At 40.6% G+C, this 25834-nt stretch overlaps 2 protein-coding genes across 4 annotated transcripts in view; one reads left to right on the forward strand and one right to left on the reverse strand.

The window, feature by feature from the left end:
• The window catches only part of CDHR3 (cadherin related family member 3), a 57803-nt gene extending 54062 nt beyond the window's left edge, over positions 1-3741 (reverse strand). Inside the window, exon 1 of the mRNA XM_027890090.1 lies at positions 3722-3741. The gene's annotated coding sequence lies outside the window, so the exon portion shown is untranslated. The remainder of the gene's footprint in view (positions 1-3721) is intronic.
• A 244-nt stretch (positions 3742-3985) lies between these two features.
• Positions 3986-25834, forward strand: part of ATXN7L1 (ataxin 7 like 1) — a 116204-nt gene continuing 94355 nt past the window's right edge. For all 3 annotated transcript variants that reach the window (XM_027890084.1, XM_027890083.1, XM_027890085.1), the window contains exons 1-2: positions 3986-4269; positions 4766-4834. In XM_027890084.1, coding sequence (XP_027745885.1) covers positions 4155-4269; positions 4766-4834 — 184 coding nt within the window. In that variant the 5' untranslated portion in view covers positions 3986-4154. The remainder of the gene's footprint in view (positions 4270-4765; positions 4835-25834) is intronic.

Consider the following 25834-nt stretch of genomic DNA (forward strand, 5'->3'; position numbering starts at 1 on the left):
ACATATGAGGTTCCTGATAGCCACATGTGAGAAGTGTTGTTTCGGTTCGTTCTCTCTTCACATTCAGATGCTGAAAATTATATAAATGTTAGATTGATCTCCCAATAAGCCAAAGATTGATATGCAGCTTCAGATCTCTTCTAAATGTCATAACTTTTCCTGTGCTTTTATAAAGCCCAAGTCTTTAATTATAATTCTAGTAAGTAGATATTGGAACATATGATTTTTATCTCCTGGTTACTTAGCAAAAAGCTTACATTTGGAGATCATCTTATTAAAAGACCTGTGATATATGGATTAAAAAGATTAGAGCTAAGGTTTCATCTGTATTTTGCTGTCTATCAATTAAAGGACATAATTAGCTTATAGTTTACTTTTTTAATACCATGTTATGATTGGATCACTGTAGTATTTAGAAGCTGCAACCAAAATAAGAGCTGCATTATCTTGAATTCTGAAAAACCACATAGTAAAAGGAAGCCCCTGCTTGGCAGTTGAAATAAAAAAGATCCTGAGAGACCAGGAAGGGAAAGAAGTACCTTTCCTGACTGAGTTAATTATTTTTCTGCAGCAAAATGACTTGTTGAAGGTCATAGGAGAATTGAATTTCTATGTTGGTGGGCAGGTGGAAAAGAAACAGAGGATGTTTGGTCCACATTTTCATGTACAGCTTTTTTTTTTACTCATTTCCTATGGAAATAAGTCTTCTCTGATCATGTTTGTGCCTTTCCCTCCCTTTTTTTGTCTCCACCCATAACTTTTGGCTCCACTGATTAATAAAAACAAATTTGAAAGATGAGTAAAAGTCTTAAATAGGATTCTCTTCCTATGAATTTTGTGAAAGCAGATGCCAGGAGAAGGGAAGAAGAAACCATCTGAATGTTCCTGCTACAGTAAAACTGCAGCTCGAGTTCACCTTCACAAGACAAAGCTACATATATTCCCAACCATGGGAAAATTTCTCTAGTGTCAAATCAGCTCTCTTCCTATTTTGCTATAAATCTCTAGAGCATAATGCACAGCTGTCCACACAACACACACTAGTTTGATTTGCACCAATCTGGAGTGAAATAAGTAGTGTTCTTTGGGAGAAGCCCTGGTGCAGAACAGAGGCTATTTTTCTGTAGCTTCAGGGCTTGCACCCTACAAGCCAATGGAGACAAACTGATGGCTGGTTTGCTCAGGGATGGGGTTCATTCCTTGGTGCAGATTCATAGACACAGCACAGACACAATCAAAGCAAACTTGTACTTCTTAAACAAAAGATGCTGATGACTGGAAAGTCAGGTTTATGTGTAGATGTGGCACTTGGGGACATGATTAAGTGCTGTACTTGGCAGTGCAGGGTTAATAGCTGGAGTTGAGCTTAAAGGTCTTTTCCAACCTAAATGATTGCATGACTCTGACTGTGGAACCATTTGTTTAATGATTATGTTTTTGAATACATATGGTAGGGAGGAGGAAGAATCCCTTTGGGAGGGCTTTGGAAACCTTTCTCTCAAATTGTAAGTCACTGGATTGTTTCTTTTGTGGAAGGGATTGATACATCTTGCATCTCTGATTTTATGCTAATTTTCCTTCATATGGTCTGTTTCTGTTAAGAGCCTAGACTGAAGATCTGCAGTGTGTCATGGTAAGCAATATGTAGATCAGTGCCATGTGTCAAAGCTGGAAAGTTCCTTCACTTTTCTTGCTTGGTTTGAGGCTGCTTGAATTAAGTACTTTCCCTCTCTCCTTTTTTCTCACTGTGTGGTTAGGAATTGCTTTACTGCCTGTGTATCCTGTGTCAGTGTTTAATATTAGTTAGATGTTTGGCCATCCGTACTTCCCCGAAATCTAATGTTGGTTTTCACTGATGGGGATTTCCTGGGTGCTCACGTGCCTTTCTTTTCTATCTTGACTCCAGATACACATCTTGGGTAATCACAGCAGTGTTATGGTATAAGCTGTGCAGTGTAACTTCTCTAATTAGGGGACTATCTGGCCGCTGTCAAGACTTTTGCTCAACCAACTTGTAGTGAATTTGAATACAAGTGCCAAACATGGTTGACTATTAACTTCACGTGCTTTATCATTCCTTCTAAGGAATTCCATCTTGCTATTCCTGACCAAAGTGTTTTTCAGTATAGAGAATAGGGTTTTCAACCTCAACATAAGCAGCATATGTTTATTCTTTATTTTTTCTTTCTCACTGATAATTACGTCTCCTTATAATTAAAAACATCAAATATATCCACTACCAGCTGAATTTTGTTAGACTAAGTAAAATTCTTCTCATATGATAGAATCTTAATTCCTCTGATCTTTCTAGTAACCCTTTCCACACTTTTTTTGTAGGAAGATTAATTTAAACAGGTGAATAGGACTGTACTTAATATTCCAGAAGAGATCTTGCCAGGGCTTTCTATTATACAAGCACTCTTCCTGCTTCTGGAAATTACACATCTATCTAAGATCATGCATCTTATGTCTGCTTCACGTTGGTTGCTAACAAGCCTGCTGCAACTTACTCTCATAGGAGGTGCATTTTGGTGTGTTTTCTAGTTATTTGACTATGCTCCTCAAGTTTCTTGTAGCTAACATTACTTGACTGGAGGCACTCTGGCCAGGCCACATTTTACGAAAGCTTTTAGGCTCACCTCCAGGTATTAAGGATGGGATTTGTATATTCCAGCTACTTTTCAGAAGAGGTGGAATGTGAACATTGTGTGTATTTACCACTGCATCTGTTGACAGCCAAAGGGTGTCTGTCCTTTGCCCATAACGTTTATCCATTCTAGCGTGGTAAAGAGCCCAATTAATGAAGCAGTGAGAAATTCACTTAAACCCATTCCAGACTGTAGCACCATATACCTTCAGACAGGCAGCAGTGCTGACTTCAGCAATTCCTGTCCTGCTCCTCTGGCCACAAGTCCAGACCCTGAGCAGGCCCTAAATGCTATTGTTTTTTCTTGAGTATAGATTAATTCCATGCTCTACTTCAGCACTGTCACTCAATGCTTTGAACCAGCAAAAAGTGAATGGTGACAAAGGGTCTTGAATGAGTGGCTGGCAAAAGACATAGGACGGCGACAGGGCCACGCAAAGCCCACATCAGCACTCCAAGAAGTGTCTGTTGAACAATAAACATCAGCACTCCTGCTGGGGCTGCAGAGCTGTATGAAGGGTGCTGCATGCTGCATGCATCACTGAGGCTGATTAAACCAAGTTCTTAACCAGAGGTGTTCATGTTTGGCTTAGAAGGTGTGAGTTGCAGCAACAGGCTTACAGCGTAACTCCTTACCCAGATCAGGTATATCTGAGCATAATTTTCACTTTCTATTCTTACCTCAATGGAGAAATAAACAGAGATGACACGGCCCTAAATTAAAAGCATGTACGTCCCATAGGTTACATCGAGCGAGATGAAAACCTCGGTGTTGTTTGAGAGGAGGAGGACCTGCGAGCTCAGAGCTGCTGTACCTAAAACACCAGGTACTACCTGCCTAAAACACCAAAACCAGGGAAATCCCATTTGCAAGCAGACGAAGCCCTACAGATCAGGCAGCACTCGGGCAACAAAATGGCTGTGGCTGTGGCTATAGGTGATCCACAGAAGCGCAGCTGGAAGGAGCCGGGGGGCGGGGGAGCCCCGAGCCCACACTCCGGGGTCGATGGGGGGCCGCGGCGGGGCGCGGCGAGGCCGTGCCGCAGTCACCGAGAGCCCGTCCCAGGCACTTACTGCGGGGCGCTGCGAGACGCGCGGCGGGCGCGCAGCCCCGGGGAGCGCACGGCCGGCGGCTGCGCCTTCCCGGCGAGACTCTCGGGCCGCGGCCCCGCTCGGCTCGGCTCGGCTCGGCCGGCCAGGCGGTGCCGGTGCCGGGTCGGGCCGGAGGGCAGCGCAGGGGCCGCGGGTCCGGCGCCCCTCGGGGCGGGCGCGGGCCCGGTGCCGGCGGCGCGGGGCGCAGGCGCAGGGGGCACGGGCATGCGCGCTGTGCGGCGGGGAGCCCGATCTGATAGGGAGCAGGGGCTGACACTACCCCCGTGTGGGCGGCGGAACGTCCCGAGGATGACGTGCGGCGTTCTCGAATCCCGTGTCTCGCTCGCTCGCTCGCCGCCGCCGCCGCCGAAGGAAACGGGAAAAGCAACAAGGAGGCAGGAGCAGGCGCGGCGCCATGGCGGCCCTGGAGCGGCCCGTGCCCAGTCCCGAGGCGTTCCTGGGCCAGCCCTGGGCCGCCTGGGTGCGGGAGGCCGCCCCCCCGCACGCGCACGGCGCCGCCCCCCCGCACAGTAAGGGCAGGGACCGGCCGCGCTCCGGCTCCGCACGCCGCTGCCCCCGGAGCGGGGCCGGGGTCCGGCCGGGCCGCCCCCCCTCCCCTCTCTCCCTTCCCCTCCCTCCTCCCGCCGGGGCCGGGAGGTGCCGCCCCCCCGGGCGCTCAGCTGACGCCCGGCCGAGCCCCCGTGCCATGTGTGCGGGAGGCGCACACCGCGCCTGCCGTGCCGCTGCCCCGCGGCGCTGGGCCGGCGCCGCGGTGGGGGAAGGGGGCGAGGGGGAGGATGCGCGGAGGGGCCGGAGGATGCCGCGGGAGGCGGGGGGGCGGAGGGTGCTGCCGCGGGGGGCCCGGCGGTTCCGCTCCCTGGCAGATGCTCCGACCATTGTGCTTTTGCTGTTGCAAATAGAAACAGTGCTCACCTCCTCACCTCTCCTCCTCCTCCTCCCCTCGCCAAACAATAAATGCACACCTCAGGGCCCTCGGCGCTTCCTGACTCTGCTTCTCTTCTGCAGGTGTAGATCTAGAAGAGACTGGAAAGGAGGGTGGAAAAAGCAGAGAGGTTATGAGGCTTAATAAAGAAGGTAAGTGGATAGTGCTGGCACACCTCTCTACCTGTCTTGTCTCTTGGTGGTTGTGGATGACTGTGGTTTGGCCTTGACAGGGTAGTCTCAAGGCAAATGGATCTCTCTGCCGTGAAGAATGTTTCAGGATTGGATACACGCAGATGACTGTCACTGTGTCAACTTCTTTTGAAGTACGGGTATAACAGGTGTATGCGTGCACCTGACAGACGTGGTAAAAGATAAGGCAATTTTGAGTCAAAAGACAACTACACATCAGTGGCCATATTGGATTTTTTTTGTAGACCCTATCCCTTCGTGCAACATCTCAGTTGCTTCTGTGTGAAGATAAGCATATAAACCTGGGCATCAACTTTACACGTTATATTATCATTAGCGACTGTAGCGAAGACATTTTCACTTGCGGAGAGAAAGAGTCTGTTACAATTTTTGAGTTCATGCAAAGTCACATTTTATTTTTTCATTCTCACTGCTGAGTGTGACTTGCAGACAACTGAGTGGCCGGCGTCAAATATTATCTTACATTAGACTAAGCCATGTATATTATGCAAAACCAAATATAATGAGCCATTTGGGCCGTAAGGTTTTCTGGTACCATCAGTGTGAATAGGCAGATTCCAGGCTAGTGGTATTTGCCAACGTGCCATGCCTGACGCAGTTCTGTCAGTTGCGAGAAGAGAAACTTTAGTGGTGAGCATAAACAAATCAAATTTACACCTTTCGTTTGTGATATGTGTCATTAACATCGTGCTGGGGGAACACCTAATGCAACTAGTGAAATGCTTTGGGACGTTCTTTCATGTAGCTTTTTGTTTGTTTCTGTTGTGTTAAGAAAGCAGTTTACATATACAACCTCTCTGTCATGAGAAATACTTCTTGTAAAGTCAGTTCATAATGAACGATCCCATCATAGTGAAACTTCAATGTGGCTTACTCATGCTGAGAGAAATCCTGCTATTACCTGTAATGTCATAATATATATTCTGAAATGATGTTAAATTTCTCGTTATATTGTAGTTGTCATTACACGTGCATTCAATTTTAAGCATCTTGGCAGCTCAAAGGAATCTTATGTTTTCTAAACAACCTCTTGAAAAAAGAATGAATTAATCAGTAATGTAGATTTGTGTGATAAACTATAAAATTGTATTCAGAACCTGTTAAAATCATTTAAAATACCATAAAACTTCCCTTTTGGAAGACCTTTCTAGAGATGCTAAGCTTGATTGTGTTCCTATCTTGATTCTTACGTGCCTGAACCTCTTTATTTTGCCAGCCCAAAAATAACTTAGCGGCAGAACTGGGATTTTCCTGTAGTATATTTATAAGTAAAAGGTTCAAGGCGCAGTTTGTACGTCTGTCAGTAATGTTGATTCAAAAATAATCAAACAAAAGTCTTGCTACTTCATCTTGGCCTTCCTAAGGAGCTTAATTTGTTGAGATAAAATGTTTTGTGCTCAGAAGTCCTTGAACACAAATTCTTATTATAAGCTTACTCGAGACATAAAGATTGAAGCACATCCCTACTCTCTAATCATACATAATATGCAAATTGTTTCCTAGAATGATTCAGTTTAGATTATCAGTTCTAGGCTTGTTGGAGTTTTTTGGGGGGTTAGAGACTCCAGCAAAGGAGTTCTATGTAAACTCACTCTCCAGAAAATTTTTTTCCAAACGAAGTGTAATGCTGTTGCTGACATTATGATGGTGACAGGTGTGAAGCACTTACTGGTTTTTATAGTACTTGTGGTGTAATATAAATGAAAAAACAAACCCGACTGTTATATTTAGAAAATAAAAAGCTTTATAAATGTTATTGTTCCAAGTAGTAACTTGTATTAGATCACTTAGAAAGAACTTTCATGAAGTTTGAATAAATTAGTATGTGTTGAAATATTTCTGTATTCACTTAAACAGTCTGTTAATACAGGTGTTTTTACCACACCCATCTGTGTGTCTGAACACCCACTGTAAATCTTCGTGCGCCTCACCGTCCTTATTCATAAAGGTGGGGGAAAGTGTGACAAGTTAGATTAGTCTGCAGGAGACATTGCTCATGTATTTGCAGAAATGCTTGTGCTTTTACTCTGATCTTGCACACATCTGTCTTGTGACATGTTGGATTTTTTTGACTGCTTTGTTCATAGACAAGGGTTGTGGTCATGATAGGTCTGAATACCAAACCCAACTCCTTTTTCTTTACAACTTTATCTATTTGAGTAGACCTTTTTATGGCATCTGTGGTGCCAGGAGATTGTAAGTGGTGTTTTAGAAAAATCAAACGTTACTTGTGTCAAGTAACTGAGAACGACAGAGACAGGATTTTAAGTATCAGAAATTACTGTCCTGTTGGATAAAGATAATGTAAAATCTGATCTCTCTGCATTTGCTTCCTGTCGTATTTGTCTGCATTTTGTCATCTTTAGTTGATGTGACGAGATTTATGCGGCCATCCCTTTGTAAGCAGTTGAGCAAAGGAGTCTTTTTAGACTAGTGAAACTGTGTGGAGAGCATGGTGGGGGAAAGGGATGGGAAGACAAGTGGTCTCCTCCAGACCACCACAAAGCGTTTCACTTTGGTTTTGTAGAAAAATATGGTGTCGGGTGGCAAAAAGTGCCATCCCTGCTTCATCCCTGCTTCACTGCCTCCTTTCTGGTTGTGTGGTATATGTGTTGAGAGTGGTGGGCTGCTCTTCCTCCTCCCTTTGGCCCAGGTGGGGACCTGGGAGGCAGCATTCCCAGGAGGTGGTGGGGTAGAAACACTCACTGCCAAGTCTCCGCCTGCCCAAGGGGTTGATACTTCTTTGCACATCCCTGGGCAAAGGGGTCACAGTCACTGTGCTGTTCAACTCTGTAATGCAAGAGATGCACTGAGGCCATGGTGCCCCCTGTGCCCCACCTTAAGGGTAAAAGTAAAGGCACAGAAATATTGCTCTCTGCTTTCCTTTATTCTGCAATGCATATGTAGGCAGCACAGAGGGAGAGAAATTTCCTGAACGTTTGTTCAGTTTTGTAGACAGAATTGCTTTTTGCATGCTAATACTTACTCTAAGTTTTCCTTCAGCAAATGCAGTCTATCCATGGTTGACTTTTACTGGCATGCAGACTTGTGGAGAGGGGGTTACAAAGTTGTTGCAAGTGTTCAGAGAAAATTAGAAATTTTATGCATAAATGTTTGTGCCAGAAAAAAAAAACTTATCTGCTTCTCTAATCAGGAAACAGAAACAGTATTGTGTAATTTATCTGACAAATCACTACCAAGCAACCGGCTTAGCTAAAAGAAGGGTTATCAGAATTGGAGCAGCATTTAGAATTTATGTTGAATTTTAAAAAGTTGAATGGCATAGTTGAAAAATTAAAGATCTTCTTGCAGGTAGCGTGCATAATAAAAGAAGTCTGTATTTATTTGAGAATTTGTGTTCTGTAAAATGCCACAGTAACTGTGTACCTGAGGTAGATACAGTGTTCTGTTGTTATCAGTCTTAACCTGTAACTGATTATAGATTAAGTTAGGAGGCATGTGTTTTACTTCATATGATATTGAAGAAAATAACAGAAGAGTGGGATTTTTTGGTTTTGTGTACAAAACTTGTGTTAATTGGTCTAGTTAATGCGCAAGCATTGAGTGTGCTGTGAGTGTTTCTAGGTAGGCACAGGCTGTAAAGGAGCAAAAGATATCCCGTGATAGTACCTCTGTGAACTACAGCAGGGTTAAATATGACCTATGGGACTTAGGTCTATATCTGGGTACTTGGTGTCATAGTCAACTTCCGTTTCCCAGTTCAGTGGGTTTGTATTATTGAGGTTTCAATCTCATGATGTGTGTGTTTTGTCTCAGATAATCTTTTCACTGACCATACTGATTCATTATCGTTTGACATTAAGGATGTTATGTAAAAAATTCTAATAATTTTCCTGATTTTGTGTTAAAACTAGAGGTATACAGTCATTATTGCACCACCCTAAACTTGACCATTTTACTTTATGATTACACAAGCAAACTGGAGTTTTAAATCTATTGTATAGTTGCTTACACTATATTTTTCCTATTTTGACTTCCCCCACAAATGTCTGATGGAAGCTTTTTGATAAATCCTTTGGCAACATCAGTGCAAAATTAAAGGGATACTGATTAGTTTTGCTCTCAGTATCTTTTTAATTCTTCAGAAAAATATCTTGATGATTTTGTCATTCTTCTTGGAAAAATAAGAAGTTAAGGAGGCTAGGTGTGGTAGGGAACACTTCTGTAGGGGAAAAAAGGACATACAACATTCTACTTTATGAAAAGCAAGAGAAAGTAAAATTATTTATGGGGAGATTGTGAAAGAAGACAAGACAAAACCAGCTGGTTAATGTAAGCATTGGGATCGGAGTTGATTTTTATTTAATAATTATTTATTTTTTTTTTGCTAGTGGTTTGCCAATGGTGCTGTTTGTCTCCTTTAAAAACATACTAAACCAAAAAGAATAAAAACATTCATGTTTTTCTTAGATGAATTCATCTTTCACCTTTTTGTGGTAGTAGGGGATGTTGGGAAGGGCTGAGAGGGAAAGAAAATTATAGCAAGGTTTTAAACACATACCCCAAAAGAAAGATGTGAGGTTATTGAATTTAGACCAACATAGTTGGTGATTTGGGGGTGGTTTTGGTTTTGGTTTTGCAGTGGGCAAAAGAGAGGGTTGAGTGTTGTATAATTTTCTGTCTCTTCCCTGTAAGCTAATAAGGTCTTCCAGAGATACTGATTTTTAAGCAGATGTAATATTCTGGTGAAGCTTGGTGAGTGGAAGAACTGAGAATTGTAAGGACACAAAACTGTGGCTGTTTGCAAGAGAAACTTTTTCTTACCATTCTTATCTTTATGCTGGCAATATAAGAACAGTGGGCAAAGGTCCCATTGGGGGTTTTCTTTAGGATGAGAAATGACAGTAGGATTGAATTCTGGCGTGCATTCTGCTGTGTAAGTGCCTGATCAGTTCTGTGTATGATATCTGACTCTGATATTTTTATTTTTTTTCACATGGACGGCTTCTGCAGGGGGGTGGCGTGGCTCCTGGTTATGGCTGTCACCTCATTTAATGTGTTTCAAAGAATGGTGACAGAGGAAGAATGAAACATTATGTATGATAGTGCCCAGAAAATTTAGTCAGAATTGTAGTTTATCCTCATAGTTACATAGTTATTTTCTGAAACCTGCCCTTTAGTTCTTCAGCCCACACACTGGATAAAAGGAGTGGAGTAATGGTAAAACTCTCTGATCAGACATTCTGTGTTTTGAATCAAGATTTTGATGTTTTTGAATATGTATCTAAAACTGTTGTTCTCTAAATGACTTCTTTAAAAATTCTGATTTTGTTAGGTGGCACGTATCTTGAAGTTCAGTATTTGTGCAACAGTTGTTCTGAAGAGGTTAGATCTCCTGGTAGTTTAAGGTACCCCTTTTGACTGCATGTGAGGAAACCATGTGTGATTCTCTGTCAACTGACAGCTCTGTCACTAAGGATCTGTCTCTGACATTCCTTGTACTTGTTGTAATTTATAACCAGACTTGAGAAAGAGGAAAATATATTTGTTTACTAGGGTGTACCCCAAGCCCTGCTGGCACCACAGAAAGTAAAGTGACTTCTTGTATCTAATTTTGATTGAGATATAAAAACACGTGTGTATTTTCTTGTTTATCTGCCTCTATATGTGGTTAACAGTTTATAGATGAAATAAAGGTTTCTATGTATTACAAAAAAAAGACTACACAAGGGCTGAATCATTTCCACAGTGAAATGGAGTAATTTCTTTGAAATGGGCCTTTTGTTCTATTTAATTAAAAATTAGGACATTATCAGATTCTGTTTTACCTTTGGGGCAAAAAATATTAGCCATTTAACCAAAGCTGAGGTGTATGAATGAGATGGAAGCAGTAGAAAATCCTATAGAAAACATTTCAAATTACATTTTGTTTAAGTTTTGGAGTTTCTGGTAGTCCACTGCATGGATTACTAAGAAAGATCACCTTCAGTAAAAGTAGTGTATGTTTTAGAGGTATACGTGTTTCTTAAAGAGTTAATTCCAATATAGGGTTATCTTCTTCTTCTTCTTCTTCTTGGCCAGTCTTCGCGAACGAAGATCTGGGGAAGGTATTTACACCTTCCAGCCTGCGCATTGGATTTTTTAGGTGAGACACAGTTATATGAGTGCCATGACTACTCATTATTAAGAGTAATTTTGGAATAACTAGCAAGAAATATTTTCAGTTTATATGGGCATGGATTAAGTTCCTGGATCTTTCTGTCTTCCAAGTTCAACTTGGTGCAGAAGTTCTTCAGCTTGTCCTTGAAAAAGCTGATTCAGGAGTTAAAGGTGCAGGGTGCCAGGTGAAGCTGGTGTCTTTAGGTAATTAATGTGCCAAAAAACCTGTGGCGAATGCTGTCATGACACAGTAAGGTGTTTGACAGAGGTGTCCCGGCAAGATTATAGCAGGAAATCTTTGATGGTTCTCATGATGGATGAGAAGGGTAGATGCTATGAGGGTAGAAATGGTCCAGTTTTTTATCATAGTGCTGTGCAACTGACTAAGCTGAGTCAAATTGGAGAGGGAATCCAGCACAGTAACTTACAACCTATGTGGAACAGGAAAACCAACTATGGCATGCATAATTTCTCTCTTTTTCTTTTCTGTATCCCTTTCTGTGTTTGATTTTAAGGGACTGGTTTTGTCATAATGTTTTGTATGGCTTATTAAAAGTTATGCCTGAAAGCCACTGATGTTGCTGGAGCAGTGAGCTTTCTGATTGCTCTTGGTCTTGTACTCAATAGAAACGTCTTCCTTATTTCTGAAATGTTGTGCTTATTATTCAATAATTTCCTTTCATATTTTACTAAGTTGTATGAATAATACAGTGCTTAAGCCCAACACATATTCCTATTTATCTGTTTTCTTGACAGTAATTAGAATTTAGAATTATTTGGTTTTCTAGCTTTTTGGTTTCTGTGTTCTTGTATTTATAAAATGTGGGCTGTTTGGCAAAAGAGAAGTGGAGTTTTCCCAGATCAGAAAGAGCATCAGCCAGAAGTAGTGAATAACTTGACAACAGAAGTTCTAAGTTCTGCACAACTACTGGTTCCAGTGTATGTTTAGTGCAGTTTCACTTAGTCCACAGGCCCCTCCTGAATCATCTGTGAAACGGAAGCAGTTTTATTGTGACAGAGCTGTGCACGGTACACAGGGGGTTCAGGCTTGCTTCCCTTTCCGTTCCCTTGGAGCAGGTGTTCAGCACAAGAGACAGGAGGGTGACTCATGAAGTAACATCAAGACATAAGAATGGTTGGCAAAGGGGAAGAGTTCATGGGTTTTGATTCTGTGTGATCTTTGCTATGTTCTTTGTTTTGTTTGAAATTCTTTTCTATTTTACAGTGGTTTATGTCTTCTGTCCAGTCATTCTTTCTCTTCCTACTGCAGGGGGCTGGACATAGGGGGAAGTCAGAATCTGTGAATTTGAAGTTATATTTGAATTGAATCCTGCTAATGTCATATAAGTTACACTTGTTGAGAAGTTCATTGAATCAAAAGTATCTTCTCTAGCAAGGCAAAACAAGATGGGATTGGACCTCTCTAGTGACAGAATAAGGTGACTTGAGCCTGTTGTCATTTTGAGAGGAAATGGTCAGAATGGAAGCTGCGATTTAAAAATGTGAAATCATTATTTGTGTCCATTTTTGTGTCTCTGACAGGTATTCTATCCTCAGGTGGCCTTTAGGCTGGCTGCTTTAGATTGTCTAGATTAGACAGTTTTTCAAGTACCGGTTAGCATATCCAGTTGTTTTTTAAGCTGTTCTTAGTTATGTCTGTTGAGACAGGATGCTATGATGATTTAAATCTGAGAAGTTTGTTGGATCCATGCCACCACAACAACCACTGACAGAGCCAAAACCTTGTTTGTTGGGGGCTGATAATGGAGGTAGTCGGAGGACAATGATCTGGATGAATATAAGTAATTAATCTGTTACTTCTGTGATTAGGGAGGCAGTATTACAATTTGCATGATCCTAAATACTTAGCAGCCTCATCAGACACTAGACATTACTGTGCTGGGTACCACCACAAGGAGGAAAGGTGTGTACTTGTGTGTGTTGTGAAATTGTTGTGCTGCAGAGAACTGATTTTTTTAATATATGACAGAGTTTTAATATTGACAAACAAAATGACTTAGTTGCTCTACGTGATAGGTGTTTGACTTTAGTCTAAACTTAAAGCCATTTGAAGTGGCTTTCTTAGGACTGTGGCAAGGAAAGCTTTAAGGTGATGTTTGAAGGGCATTGAAGTAGTTTTGCAAGTGCTTTGAAAGTCTCCTTACTCAAGTGTGGAAGTTGACCTGAGTGAAAATACAGGCTTGTTAAAAGTTTAGTAAGTGGATACTGACATCATGAACCAACTAGAAATGTGAGCAAATGGTGTGATAGCAAGTAAGACGTGGACAGTAAAGTGTACATAAGAGAGAGGAGCCTGGAAAGCAAAGATGAGTCATTCCCCATATATAAATTTGGAACGGAGGATTGTGCATAGAAGGATGCAGAGAGAATGGTCAAGCGGTATGACAATATAGAAGAAGGAACTTCTGGAGCAGTGTGAACAAGCAGGATAATGTTTGTCAATATGAAAAAGAAGAAAATACAAATAGCTAATGTGAGATGAAGATCCGGACAAACCTTTAGCTGTGAAGGTGTTTAAAGAAGACCTTGTTCTAGGGATGCAAGACAGGAAGAATCATTTAGATATAGATGTAACCTGAATGAATGGATTAAGAGAGAAGTCATTGGCAAAGATGACATAGTGTTTTATCATAGTATTTTATGTCTGAATGACAGGCAAGATGATTATGCTGTCCAGGGTTATCAAGAGAGGAGGTAGAAAAAAGAGGGTGGGAGTGATGAGATCTAAGTTCTGTTCTAGCTGTATCAAGCTGAAGCTGACAGCTACTCAGTGGCAAGAGGTGTCAGAAAAACAGACTGAGATTTTTTGTTTAGACATAAATGTAGTGTCTTTGAGACCTATCTCCTCAGGAACTGAATGTGTTGGTAAAATTCTCAGATGTAAGAGAAGGGACAAAAGATACATCTGAATGGATCCCTGCTAGAAGACAAAGGAGGAATAAGGAGCCTGCCAGTGACCTGTGAAAGGATTGGTACAGGAAGGAAGGGCAGCAGAAGAGGGTAGGGTCATGGAAGTCAAGAACAGGGAATGAATGCTTCAAAAGGAGAAAGGCATTTAATTTTCATGAAGAATGCACAAGGGTTATGGCTGATGGAAATTATTAACTTGATGTGGTGTTGCAATAGTAAAAGTTCTTAGACATTTCAGGAAGAATAGTTTCAGTGTAGTGCAAAGGACAGCTGAAGGAAACTCAGGCTGAAGTTAGAGACAAAAGTGTAATTTGTTATCAGACATCATAATGAGCGTAGAGGTGAAAGAAGGACAGAAAGAGTAGTGTAGTTAGAGAAGGAAGGGGTCAGAAGTAAATTTTCAAGCACAGAAAAGGCTGATTGGCTGTCCTGCTGTTCTGTCAGAGCAGGAGGAGAAAGGAGATGCGAGGTATGGGGTGATGTGAGTGAGGCAAGTGGAGAGTGGGGCAGATGTAGTTTGTGTCTGTTGTAGGAGGAAGAAAGAAGAACTATAAGGAAGAGAAAGGGAGTGGGAAGGGAGAATGTGAAATGGTTATTATGTTTTCTCTCCTTCTCTTGGAATAAATATTTGCATTCTATTGTGGAGAAAGAAATAGATACAAAAGAAAAGGTTTGAGGAGTGAGTCAAAAGCAGGAAGAAAAAAGGCTGAAATTGCAGGTGTGGGTTCAGCTCAAATGGAGGAATGGCACAGATTAGTAAGCAGCAGGCGAGAGAGAAAATGTGCGATAACCTCATTTTCAGACTGGTTCTCTTTTCCACTGCAAATTCTAGGACAGGCGAGAATACAGCAAAGAAAATCAATGTTTAAGACAAGCATGAGTTCAGGATTGGTGGACCTAGTACTGGCAAGTAGAAGCAAAACCCACCACAAAAAAAAGCCCTTCAAGGAGAGAGAAGTGTGTGTCTGGTCATATCTATCATATTGTGTGATGGATGTGAAAATAGTAGTTCTGTTCCTTGCAGTGCATCATAAGTAGATACTATGTCTGTGTGATCTGTCACATACTGATACTGACTTGTGCTTCCTGCTTCCAGAGCCGAGACAAGGCCACGGGATTGCATTATCGTGGACTGGGCCCCGGGTAACGTCGTACTGCTCAGGGTGTACCATGAGAGCTTGGGCGCAGTGCTGCAGTAACCATGGTTGTATGGCTTTTGCTTGTCTTGCAGGGCAAAGCAAGCTTGTTCCTGTCTACATGCTGCAGGCAGGCATGCTTTATGATACAGCACTTTTTTTTTTCCTCTCAGAAAGCAGGACTTAATGATTTTAGGGGTGTTACATGGAATGGCTGTCATTCATGATGCAGGCTCCTCAGTGTTTAAGAAGTTAATTTCAGGTTTTCACATCTCTTTAGTAGATCTAAACATCTGTTTAAGGAAGAGGAGAATGCTGTGGGAAAGAGCTGTTCGCTCACGCACAGAGCATTGAGCTGATCCTTTGACTTGGAAGGCTTTATCCATTACCTTGCCTGCCTTTCCCAAGCAACTTTCTGCATGTCCTTGTATGTTATCAATGTTCAGTCATCCCAGCAGCTTATACATGTCGCCATGCAGAGGTACTGAGAAAAAAGGGAAAGAAAAAACATCTTCAGATTTTCCCTTCAAAGTCTCTCAGGGGTTTTTTGTGCACTGTCATAAAGTTTTGTGGTTCTGATCTATATTCATGCTTTTGCTGTATTTTTGGCTTTTTAGAAGACTTGGAGAACCTTGGGCAAATATACTAAGAAACTGAATGCATGGCGATGGAAAAACATGAGGAAAAATGGGAGGAAAAATGTTTCAGCTCTTGAAATTATGGTGAGCTGTGTGTATAGTGCTTTTAATAGAGTCTTCGTACATTCTGTGCTTGGTGTAAGTCTTCTTCAGCTACTCTCATAACTCACAACACACTGGGTGTGAACGTTACCAAGCCTTGTAGGTATTTAAATTTTGAAAGAGGTAATGCAGCTTTACATATTTTTTGGGTTTCTTGCTCATCAGGAAAAATTATTCTTGACTGCACTGCTGAAGGAGGGAATGCTACAAATTTTGTTTTGTGGCATTAGTTATTGTTTCCAGCTTTTCAAGATACCTGTCGCTATTCTGAGTGTTTGTTTTCCAAGCTCCTTGGCAAATCAAAGGTCTTGTAAACCTTTATCACTTTCCTGGAAGGTAAGAGTTTATCCTCTATGGGAGTTTTTGTAAGGTTTTGAGTTGTTTGGAGTTTTTTTAGTTCCTTGTTATTAAGTATTTATTTGGAAAAGTTCTGGAGAGATGTGTAACATATGTGTTCAAATGATGTAACACATATAAAAGTGTTAGCTTTAAAAACCAGCAGGACATGGTCTGTATTTCAAAGAGCTTACGATGCATTTCAGACAGAGCCATAAGTAGTGTGTGTTGTGAAGACAAAAATCAGTCTATGAGTGTTGAAAAATTTCTTGCAGGAAGCTATTTTAAGGAGGAATTTGAAGGAGGTAAAGAATAATTAGTTGATGAGGAGGAAGGACGCATCAAAACTGATAGTATAGCACACAGGAAAGTAGCGTACAGAACGGATTCCTAGTGAGAGCAGTTTATTTGTAAAAATAAACTCTCCCTGTTTTGTTAATATTGTCTTACTGTCTGGGAGCTGGAAAGCAAAACTAATTGTAATTGCCAGACTGCAAAAATAACATAAATATTGAAAGATAAATCTTAATCTTTCTTAACCCTGTTCCCTAAACATGCCCTCTGTTCTCCAAATACTTAAACATTCCCTTTTTTATTAGGCTTCAGCCTCATCTGTTCTCTTGAATAGTGCCCTAGTTTTGCTACTAGGCAAAAAGCGAAGAGAAGCTAACGCATGGTATATGCAACAACATTTGTCATTCTCTTATACTCTTTCTTCTGTATTAGTTTTTTTATGCCCATTTGTTTATATGCATATTACAGGTTCAGAAGATAAGTAACGGGCAAAATTCTAAGCAGCTTTGACTCTTGTTCTGGACTTTCAACCTTAGAGTAAGTCTGTTGTGTCCAAATTCCTCTGTAGTTTGAATTTTTTTTAGGAGAACCCCTTGGATGTGGGCTCTTCATGACAGATTTCTGACATACCATGTGCGAGCGTAGTGTGCTATGAAAACAATACACAGAATAAGTGCTTTAAAAAGCTTGCTCATTTTAATACTGTGAGGTTGTGAGAGAGACTTCCCTGGGTTCAAAATCACGATATTGAAGCTACTTTGAGTAACAATCAGGACAATATGTGTATATCCAGAGGAAGGGTGAAGTTCGATTTGTGTCAGTGTGAGGAGAGGCAGAGGGCGTGGGTGATTGGGAAGAAGTCATGAGAATAAACAAGATGACTACTGATAATGTTTATAGATCACCTTTCTTTGGAAAGAGGCCCAAGGTATCCTACCAGCTATGTGTAGAAATTAATCCATTTGTCACTGAAAGAGGACAGGAAAACGTGGCTGCTACTGAAAGCCCAATCCTACCTGCACTGGAATTAAATGACAAAATGGTGAAAGCCTACTGTGTACTGATAGGGTGTAATCCAGTCCTCACTGAAATATGTTATTGCATAATGATTTGGAAAGGAAAGGATCGATACCTTATTTCTAGATTACAAAGTGAATACACATACATAAAACGTATTTATTTAATTTTTTTAATGGCCAGTCTCTTCGCGAACGAAGAACCGGGGAAGGTCTTTCCACCTTCCAGCCTGCGCATTGGATTTTTTAGGTGAGACACAGTGTGCGCGGAACTGAGCCCACCCTTTAATCCTGAGGTTCATCTGCCGGGGCCAAGCACGCTTGGACGGTGGCAGCGAGGTCCTCAGGACGTAGATGGATTGCCTTACGGGCTAACGAGCTCCATCTGCCCGGGGAGGGGCAGGGGGGAAGAAAAACCAACCAAAAAAAAGAGGTAAAATACCAGAACACATTACTTTTCCCTGTGAGAGATTGCAGCAGGCTTCGCTGACTAGCACTACTGCTTTTCAAATGTTAATGCTGCCATTGGCGCCAAATTTTACTCATTAAAGACTGCCATATTTCAAAATACATTGCTGTGGTTTAACTTTCTTTCAAAGAACAGTTACCCAAACCACACTTTGGAGAATAAGCCAGTTCTTACTATAGCAAAAGCCCACTATAAAGTACTTCACTATACTTTAGCAAGTCACCACATACTAGTGCGGTGCTTTTCAATAATTTTTTAATTACTTAAAAGCAAAAATTGATGTTACTGCATCAAAAGCTAGATAGTTTGCTCCTTTCATTATGGATATTCTTTTCTGCACCTGCTCTACCAGTGATGACCATGTTTACTTTACCAGATATGGTAGGATATGATCTTATAATTTCTAATAGGATTTTTTTTTTGAGGGGAGGCAGTTTACCTTTTGTTCTGTTTGTGGGAGTGGTCATCCTAGATACTTATGATTTTACTTAGGCTCTTTTTTCATTCTAGATAGGAAGGGAAACTAGTTGGTGATAGCCAGTGATAATTGAGGATTATAGCTGGCAATTAATTTTCACTACATGGGTAGATTTATAATATTAGCAAATCGTCCGTGACTAGCCTGCAGCTCTGCCTTTTGTCTGGAAGAACACTGGCTCTAGCCTGAAGCAATCTTTCTTTCTGCCTGTTGGATTTTGCTGAGAATAGAGCCTGCTGTGGCCACCCAGCACCTCAAGAGGTGAATAGACAAGTGAGGATCAGAACACCAAACTGCAAAATAGGCTGGGAATGGTGAGTTTATTGAATGGAAAAGTTTAAAGAGGTAGGTTTAAATTGGGTAACTGTTACATGTTTGCAATGTAATCTTTCTCCCTGCAGTTTTTCTCTTGCAAAATACAGGCACTGAATTTATGCGTTCTATCACACTTGGAGTTGATGCAGTCGGGTTTAAAAAATAAGTATGTTTTTCTTTATAAGAGATGGAAGTAAGTTTGGTCATGGTCCATTCTGAATTTGTTCTGTTAGAACTTCTGTTTTTGTTCTGTTAGAACTTTTATCTAGAATATAAGTAGGAATGGAAGGGTTACCCTTGAGGGTTGATTAATTTAATTTCAGTGTTACTCCCTGTGCAAAGCAGTCTTGAAGGAAGCGGAAAGTGCGTAACTGAGAGAGTAGGAGGAAGGCGAACACTACTACTTTTTATGTAATGGCCAGTCTCTTCGCGAACGAAGAACCGGGGAAGGTCTTTCCACCTTCCAGCCTGCGCATTGGATTTTTTTAGGTGAGACACAGTGTGCGCGGAACTGAGCCCACCCTTTAATCCTGAGGTTCAGCTTTACTGAAATACTGTATCCCAGTTCTTGTGTCCACATCTGGTGCTTGAAAAACTGAAAGGGGTTCAGAAAAATCTACATTAATTTGAGGCCTGGATAATCAGCTTTAGAATGGAAGATTTAAGAAGCTCAATCTATTTAGTTTATCAACAGACAGTAGACGCTACCTGATAAGTCTGTAAGTAGTTAGACAGGGTGAAGGTATCTGACAGTTAGATGGTTCTTTGTCAGGTAGATTAAGGGGATTCTCATGGCTGAAAGCTGAAGCTAGATCAGTTCAGACTAGAAATAAGATGCAGTTTTCTAATGATACAATTAAATAGGAACAGCTTATCAAGGGATGTAGTAGACTCTCTGTTGCACAGAATCCTTGCATAAGGCCCTGGTGCTTTCCCAGGAAGCACATGGTGCTTTAGCCAGAGCCAGAAAGCTTGGATTTGAAGTTAGAATAATATGATGAAATTCTATGGCCTGTTTTAACATAGAAATTCGTACAGATCATAAGAAAGATTTCTGTTCTAACTCTTCTCCCTAAAATTTCAGACATGGTAACTGCTTCTTTTGTTAGCAAAAGTTGGTCTGAAAAATGAGGTGATCAAAGCAAAAAGCTTTCTAGCATGGTGGGTGAGAAGGGACCATCCTTTAATAGCAGGCAAAAGAAGAATTAACACTTTCCAGTCTTGCTTTATATTTTTTCCGGTAATCAAAAACACTAATATCCCCCCAATCATTACTTCTAAGCATGAACAATTACATTTACCAATGTAATTGTTGACCTTCTTAGAAGCATTGCAGATAGTTTGTGCCTTCTCACTGTAAGGTCATGTGGCTGACGGCTGGACCCAAACGCCTTCTTTGACTTTGTTTTCAAAGCAAAGCAACCTTTGTCAATGTGTTTTCCCTGATGTTGCCTTCTTGGCCATGGATTTCTGAGGACATAGCATGTCAGTCTTTGTGGTAGAGTAAAAGGCTCTGTAATTTCTAATTAATTGTGTGAGAACTCATTTTGTCCTAGTTTTGAAAAAGAGATATTAGGAGTTGTTTGAAGGACATCAGCACTGGCATCATTGAGTTTACCTCTTTCTTGTAAAATCATCACCAGTCTGAGTGAAAGTGTCATCTTTCTCTTGGTTATGCCCATAGCAAAGCAAATCACTGCTGATTTAAAGTACCATTCAACTTAGATGGGAAATGTTGTATATTGGGTTAAAAGAAGCACCTAACCTACTTTTAGGGGGTTTCCAAGCACCCATGGTCCTGTAACTCTTGTAAACACTGTATACAAATCAAGTGGAAAGCAAATGTGCTGCATCTCAAGTTTATAAATTCTTTACCTTCATCCCCTTACCGGTATTGTTGCCTCCAAAAACTTCTAAAAGAAGGCAGCATGAACTGAGGGGTTTTTTTTTAAAAAAAAAGGCAATATTGAATTTCTTCTTATGAAGTATTAGGGTAAAATATTTCAGTACTCAGAATAAATTTTGTTGTTGTTGTTTTTGCTGTAGTTGGAAAGGCTAAAACAAATTGTGAATTGGATCATGAGTTTGCTCCAAACACGTATTAGTGTGTGTTCTGTTCTGAAGCCATGTGAACTCTGTGTGAGCTCAGGCTTTTTCTGGTTGGGAATGTACAGGATCACACATACCCTATGCTACCTTTTATTAGTACCATAATACTATTTTGTTAGTATTATCAGGAGATTCTAAAGGTTCAGGGAATCTGAATCTTCCTCAGTTCCCAGTTGCCTGCAACAATGTGGCACAACTTTACAAATCCATCAGTTCTTGGCTGAGTAATCACAAAATCTTTACAAGTTTACACTTGGAGTTGCCCTTAGTGTTACTTTTGTAGTGGGCCGGACTGAATATTAGTACTAAGTGTCCTTGTCACTCTCACTATGTATATCATTCTTTCTGCAATTTCACAAATGCTGAATTAGGTCAGGATCTGCCATTAGGCCAATATTCTCTGCAGAATACCAACAGCCATGCTAAAATCAATCAGGTGATTGGTCTACTCAACCTTCCCAGCATCATTTAATTCATACTTGCATTCAGGTGAGTTGTATTTGAGACTCTGGCAAATATGACATCAAAAGGTGATATTTGCTTTGACGTAAGGCACTAGAAAGGGTAATTTCTAATCTGAAAGCGGGAGTACGGACTGATACTCTGCAGGGAGGAGACATTCATTAAAAATCAGAGGAAGTAGTCAGAAAAAAGTTACTCTACCATCATGGCATGTCCAGCCAAGGCAGTGGTTTGATGGTCTGTGTATTAGGCATAGCTACGTCACTATTGTGGGCAGATAAAAACCTTTAAAACCTATGGAAACCATGGTACTGTAGAAAGCTCAAGGCTTCACCATCCTGTAAAGTAATGTTCCTCATGGCTGGTGCTTAAGCTGGAGGTTAAGAGCACCCAAGTTCTTATTTCTCATTTGCTTTCTACAGGAACAAGGTACAATGCTCTAGATTGTCCTGCCACAGTCTCAAAGTTTAAATGGATCAGGACTGTCATCTTACAAACGTTTTGCTTGCTTCAGAGGAAACAAGATGCAATGCTTCAGAACCTCATATAGCACATGATGGCACCAAACCATTCTGGGTAGTTCCTTGGCTTTTCGTTTCAGCATCCTGCCTACCAAAAGACAGGACATCTTGAATGATGCGTTTCCATCTGATGTCTATTGATTACAATTAAACCCTTCTTCTCTTCCCCACTCCCCTTGCCAAAGTATCACCGTGTGCTTCTGCAGGAGACAAATGGCAGCAGTCACTCACACCAGAAGAGTTCCTGTCTTGAAATGTGCAGAAGCCTGGTAACTCTTGCTAAACAGTATGTACTTGATATGGCACATAGGTGAGATGCCAGTTCCAGGAGAGAAGTATGTCCATCTCTGTGCATCTGATGAAACAGAAACTCTGCTTACTGCCAGTCACCTGCTGAGAGAGAGCCACACTGACCTGTCAGGAGGAGAATGTTATTTTTACCATAGTGACTCTTCAGGATGCTATAGGCAGGTTAGATTCTGCAGTGTGGACGTGGAAGTGTGGGATTGAAATACTTTGTGCTGATGTGGGAGCTTAAGGATGCAGAGTGCACGGTCCTGACTGTTGCATCAGGGCATCTTTTAAATTGCGTGCTGGATAAACTAGCAGGAAAGTGCAGTACATTTGCAGTCTGAAAGAGACACAAAGCACACAACAAGGCTAGCAAGAACAAGATGAGGGATGGCACTGCACTGTTGCTATATTTATACACTGAAAATCTGCAGGCAGATATCCTAAAAATATATGCATGTATGTACACATATATTCATATATTTAGAAAATTTTCTGTAATCATGTTTGCTTTGCGGTTTCTAGGTTTGTTTTTTTTTTTAAGTATCTGGTGATTCAAAATGACCCTCTTTCAATGCATCAATTATGTTCCCTCATCTGATGTTACAGATTTTATACAGTGTGCTGGGGGTCTTTTGCCTAAATGAAAGCTGTTTTTAATCCGTGATACATTGGAGACTTTTTGTCTTATTTGGCTGGTCATATTTTGGTAATTTGAAAAATTACAAGAAATCAGTACTGTTATTTATCAGTCTCTCTCTTTTGTGTTTCTTATTTTGCTTCAGGTGCCTCTTTTATAGCAACTTGTTTTAGCTATAAAAAGTATACATTGTATACTCTTGAGTGGAATTAGGGTTTGGGAGTTGGTCTGTGTATCTGTATTTTATATAGCTGATACTTTTAAATGATCCTTGTCCCCTTGCCCACCTTTTAGGTGGACTGTTTCACTTGCCAGGAATGGCTTCCTAAGAATTCTTTCAGTGATATTGCAGCAAAAACAATACTTACAAAAGAGCAAAAGCTTGTACCTTTGGTTTTTATAGATAGAAAACTTTCACACAGTCAGTGCTTTTAAAGATGCCTAGGGCTTTAATAAGTTTACTGCCAGTATTTAATATATTGTCTTCAGGTGCTGGGAACAGTTTGCGCTTGTCTGTATTAACATCCAGACTGTTTCCTGCTCTGATCAGGGAACCTGTAGTTGACATCTGCTGTCAGTTAAACATTGTTGATGCCTTAGTAGAGGTCTTCCCCTGTGGCCTGGGGACAGTGAGTCTTGCTGGGCATGTGTCACTTTGATTTGGCATTGCAGGTTTGTTTCTCTCTGCTTGTCACCTCCTTTGGGAGTATAACAGCAAAGAGGAACCAAAAGGGGGTTCAGAAGAAAATCAGATCTCTTGATGTAATAAAATACCTAAAATTTTTTTCTATAAAGGCAAATAAGGTAAACATGATACTTCTTCATTTAAAAATTGTAGCCTCCTTTTAAGGATATTGTTGGGTTTATTTTAGTTTGGCTAATGATTTACCCTTTCGGAACCAATGAACACAGTTAATGCTTTAGTAACTCACTTCTCTAAAGCACTTGGCAGGCTGCTTAGTAAATTAAGCCTCTCAAGCTTTCTCTGAAGCATCACAGATGGAGAAACAGAGAAACATGGAGAGGCCAAGTGACTAGTTCCAGATATATAAGATAAATCTCTAGGTGTGTTACTGGAGTGCTTTGGTTAAATGCACCCGTTTTGGAGATTGTATGAGGCTGAGGTGAATAAAAATAAATAAATTGCTGCATATAATTGCAGCACATGACATGTTTTTCAACAACATTCACCCAAGACATGTATCTTGTTATTTACACAGGATAGCTAGTTGCATCTGTACAGAGCTGCATCCCCCTTACCACTGATACTTTTATGAAGGGTAATGGAGTACCAGATACGCTGCTGCTGTCTAGTAAAGTTTTAATTCTTCCTTTGTTTAAGGAGAGAAAAACTGTGTTTGTCTCTCCAGGAAGTCCCTCTCTTAAGGGTATCTTATGGAAGACATTTTGTCACCAGAATAGTTGTACTTTATTTCTTGTTGTTTTCTTTCATTGTGTTTAAAATTTGCTATACTTGCAATCAACCAAATTTAGGTACTTAGTAAAATCCAGGTCTCTGTCAGACAGCACTGGCAAAACTTGCCTTGGAGTGTTGTGTACAGAAATATCTGTGGACTGCACTCTACTAACCCATGTATAGAAACCTCAAATAGCTCTGAATGTTGGGTTGTTTTTCCTCAGAATTTGTGTTTTGATCTCAGTAGCCAGCAGAGTAGCAATTCGATGCTACTGTGCATGTTCCATAGTTTGAAGGAGGCACTCCTTCACTCTAGCAGGTATCAGTCCATTTTCTTCTTTTTATGAGAGCAATTTGACTGTCCTATGGGTTGGTTCATTCAGAGAGACATTTTGCAGCAAGGAACTTGTGTGTGATATCTCCTTTTACATGGTTTTGAGTTGCTCTTGCCTTTTTTTGTTTGGCTATAGTTTTGTTTTTAATTAGAGAGGTCTGGGCAAGTGGAAGAACACAGGGGGTTAGAGGTGAGAGGAAATTACCCTGGAGAAGAATAGGGAAGAGGAGCAGGGGGAAATTCACACTCTGGTAGCGTTCTGTGACTATATCCTCTGGAGTTTTGAGGGATGTGTCCTGGCTAGGAGTGTGCCCTCTTGCCTAATTTGCTTTAGGTGTGTTTCAGATATGCCTAATGTGAATACGATGGGAGCTTGCAAATCATCAGAGTCTGTTTGAAGGAGTCGAGAAGTGTGGTAAATGATTAAGTTTTTGTTTGCTTAGTATGTCCCGAGTTTTGATATGTCTGGGCTACTGATGGCTTACAGTTCCTTTGGTATGTGTGTTCAGCATGTCTGCACGGCAAAATATAGGGCAAAGTTTTCATTAACAGCAGCGTATCTCCCATTATGAATGATGTGGCTCACCTTACATGTCCAAAAATCTTTTCTTAAAAGTTCACAATATTGACTGTTTTGAAAATGAGAATATTTCTTTCTCATTTATTTTTGAAGGCTGTCAAATCCAGAAGTCTTCTGAATGGAACTGAGAGCCATGCACTGAAATCCGTGCATGTCACTTGAGGAGATCCTTATATCCTTGTATGCAGATGTTATGGTGATAATATATTAATCCAGTCATTAAAATGTACATTTGTTCTGTAACTTTTAATAAAGTGAAATTCAATTCCAGTGTGTGAAATAACAGTTGACAATAGAACTGGAAAAAATAGTCCTGTGTTATTGATATATCTTTAAATATTTAATTTAAATATTTAAATAATTTTTTAAAAAAATAAATTTGTTAAGTATTAAGAAATATTCATCTGGGAGGGATGTTCTAAATAGATTGTTGGGGGTTTTTTTGGTATAGCATATCCTTTTGCTGGAATTTTAGCAGAAATTATTTTATTCACAGTGTCATCAGCGGTTTTGCAACAAGTTTGACATTTTGTAACACTCTGTTTCCACAGAGGAATAAGTCCTTGTAAGGTTATTGAAACATGCAGTTGTAAAGCACTTGGAATGTAAACAGTGATTGTGAGCTAGCTGTGAGTATGTTATTTTAATAAGAATTGGGGCATGTTTTGGTAATTAACTGAGCATGAATGATTACTAGTGATTTTTATGGTATTATAATTTCTCCTTCATTATTGCTCTTTCTCCTTTTTTT

This window comes from Empidonax traillii, unplaced genomic scaffold (genome assembly GCF_003031625.1).
Source record: "Empidonax traillii isolate 1590-97213 ecotype Southwest subspecies unplaced genomic scaffold, ASM303162v1 scaffold277:size2070623, whole genome shotgun sequence".
Classification (NCBI taxonomy): domain Eukaryota; kingdom Metazoa; phylum Chordata; class Aves; order Passeriformes; family Tyrannidae; genus Empidonax; species Empidonax traillii.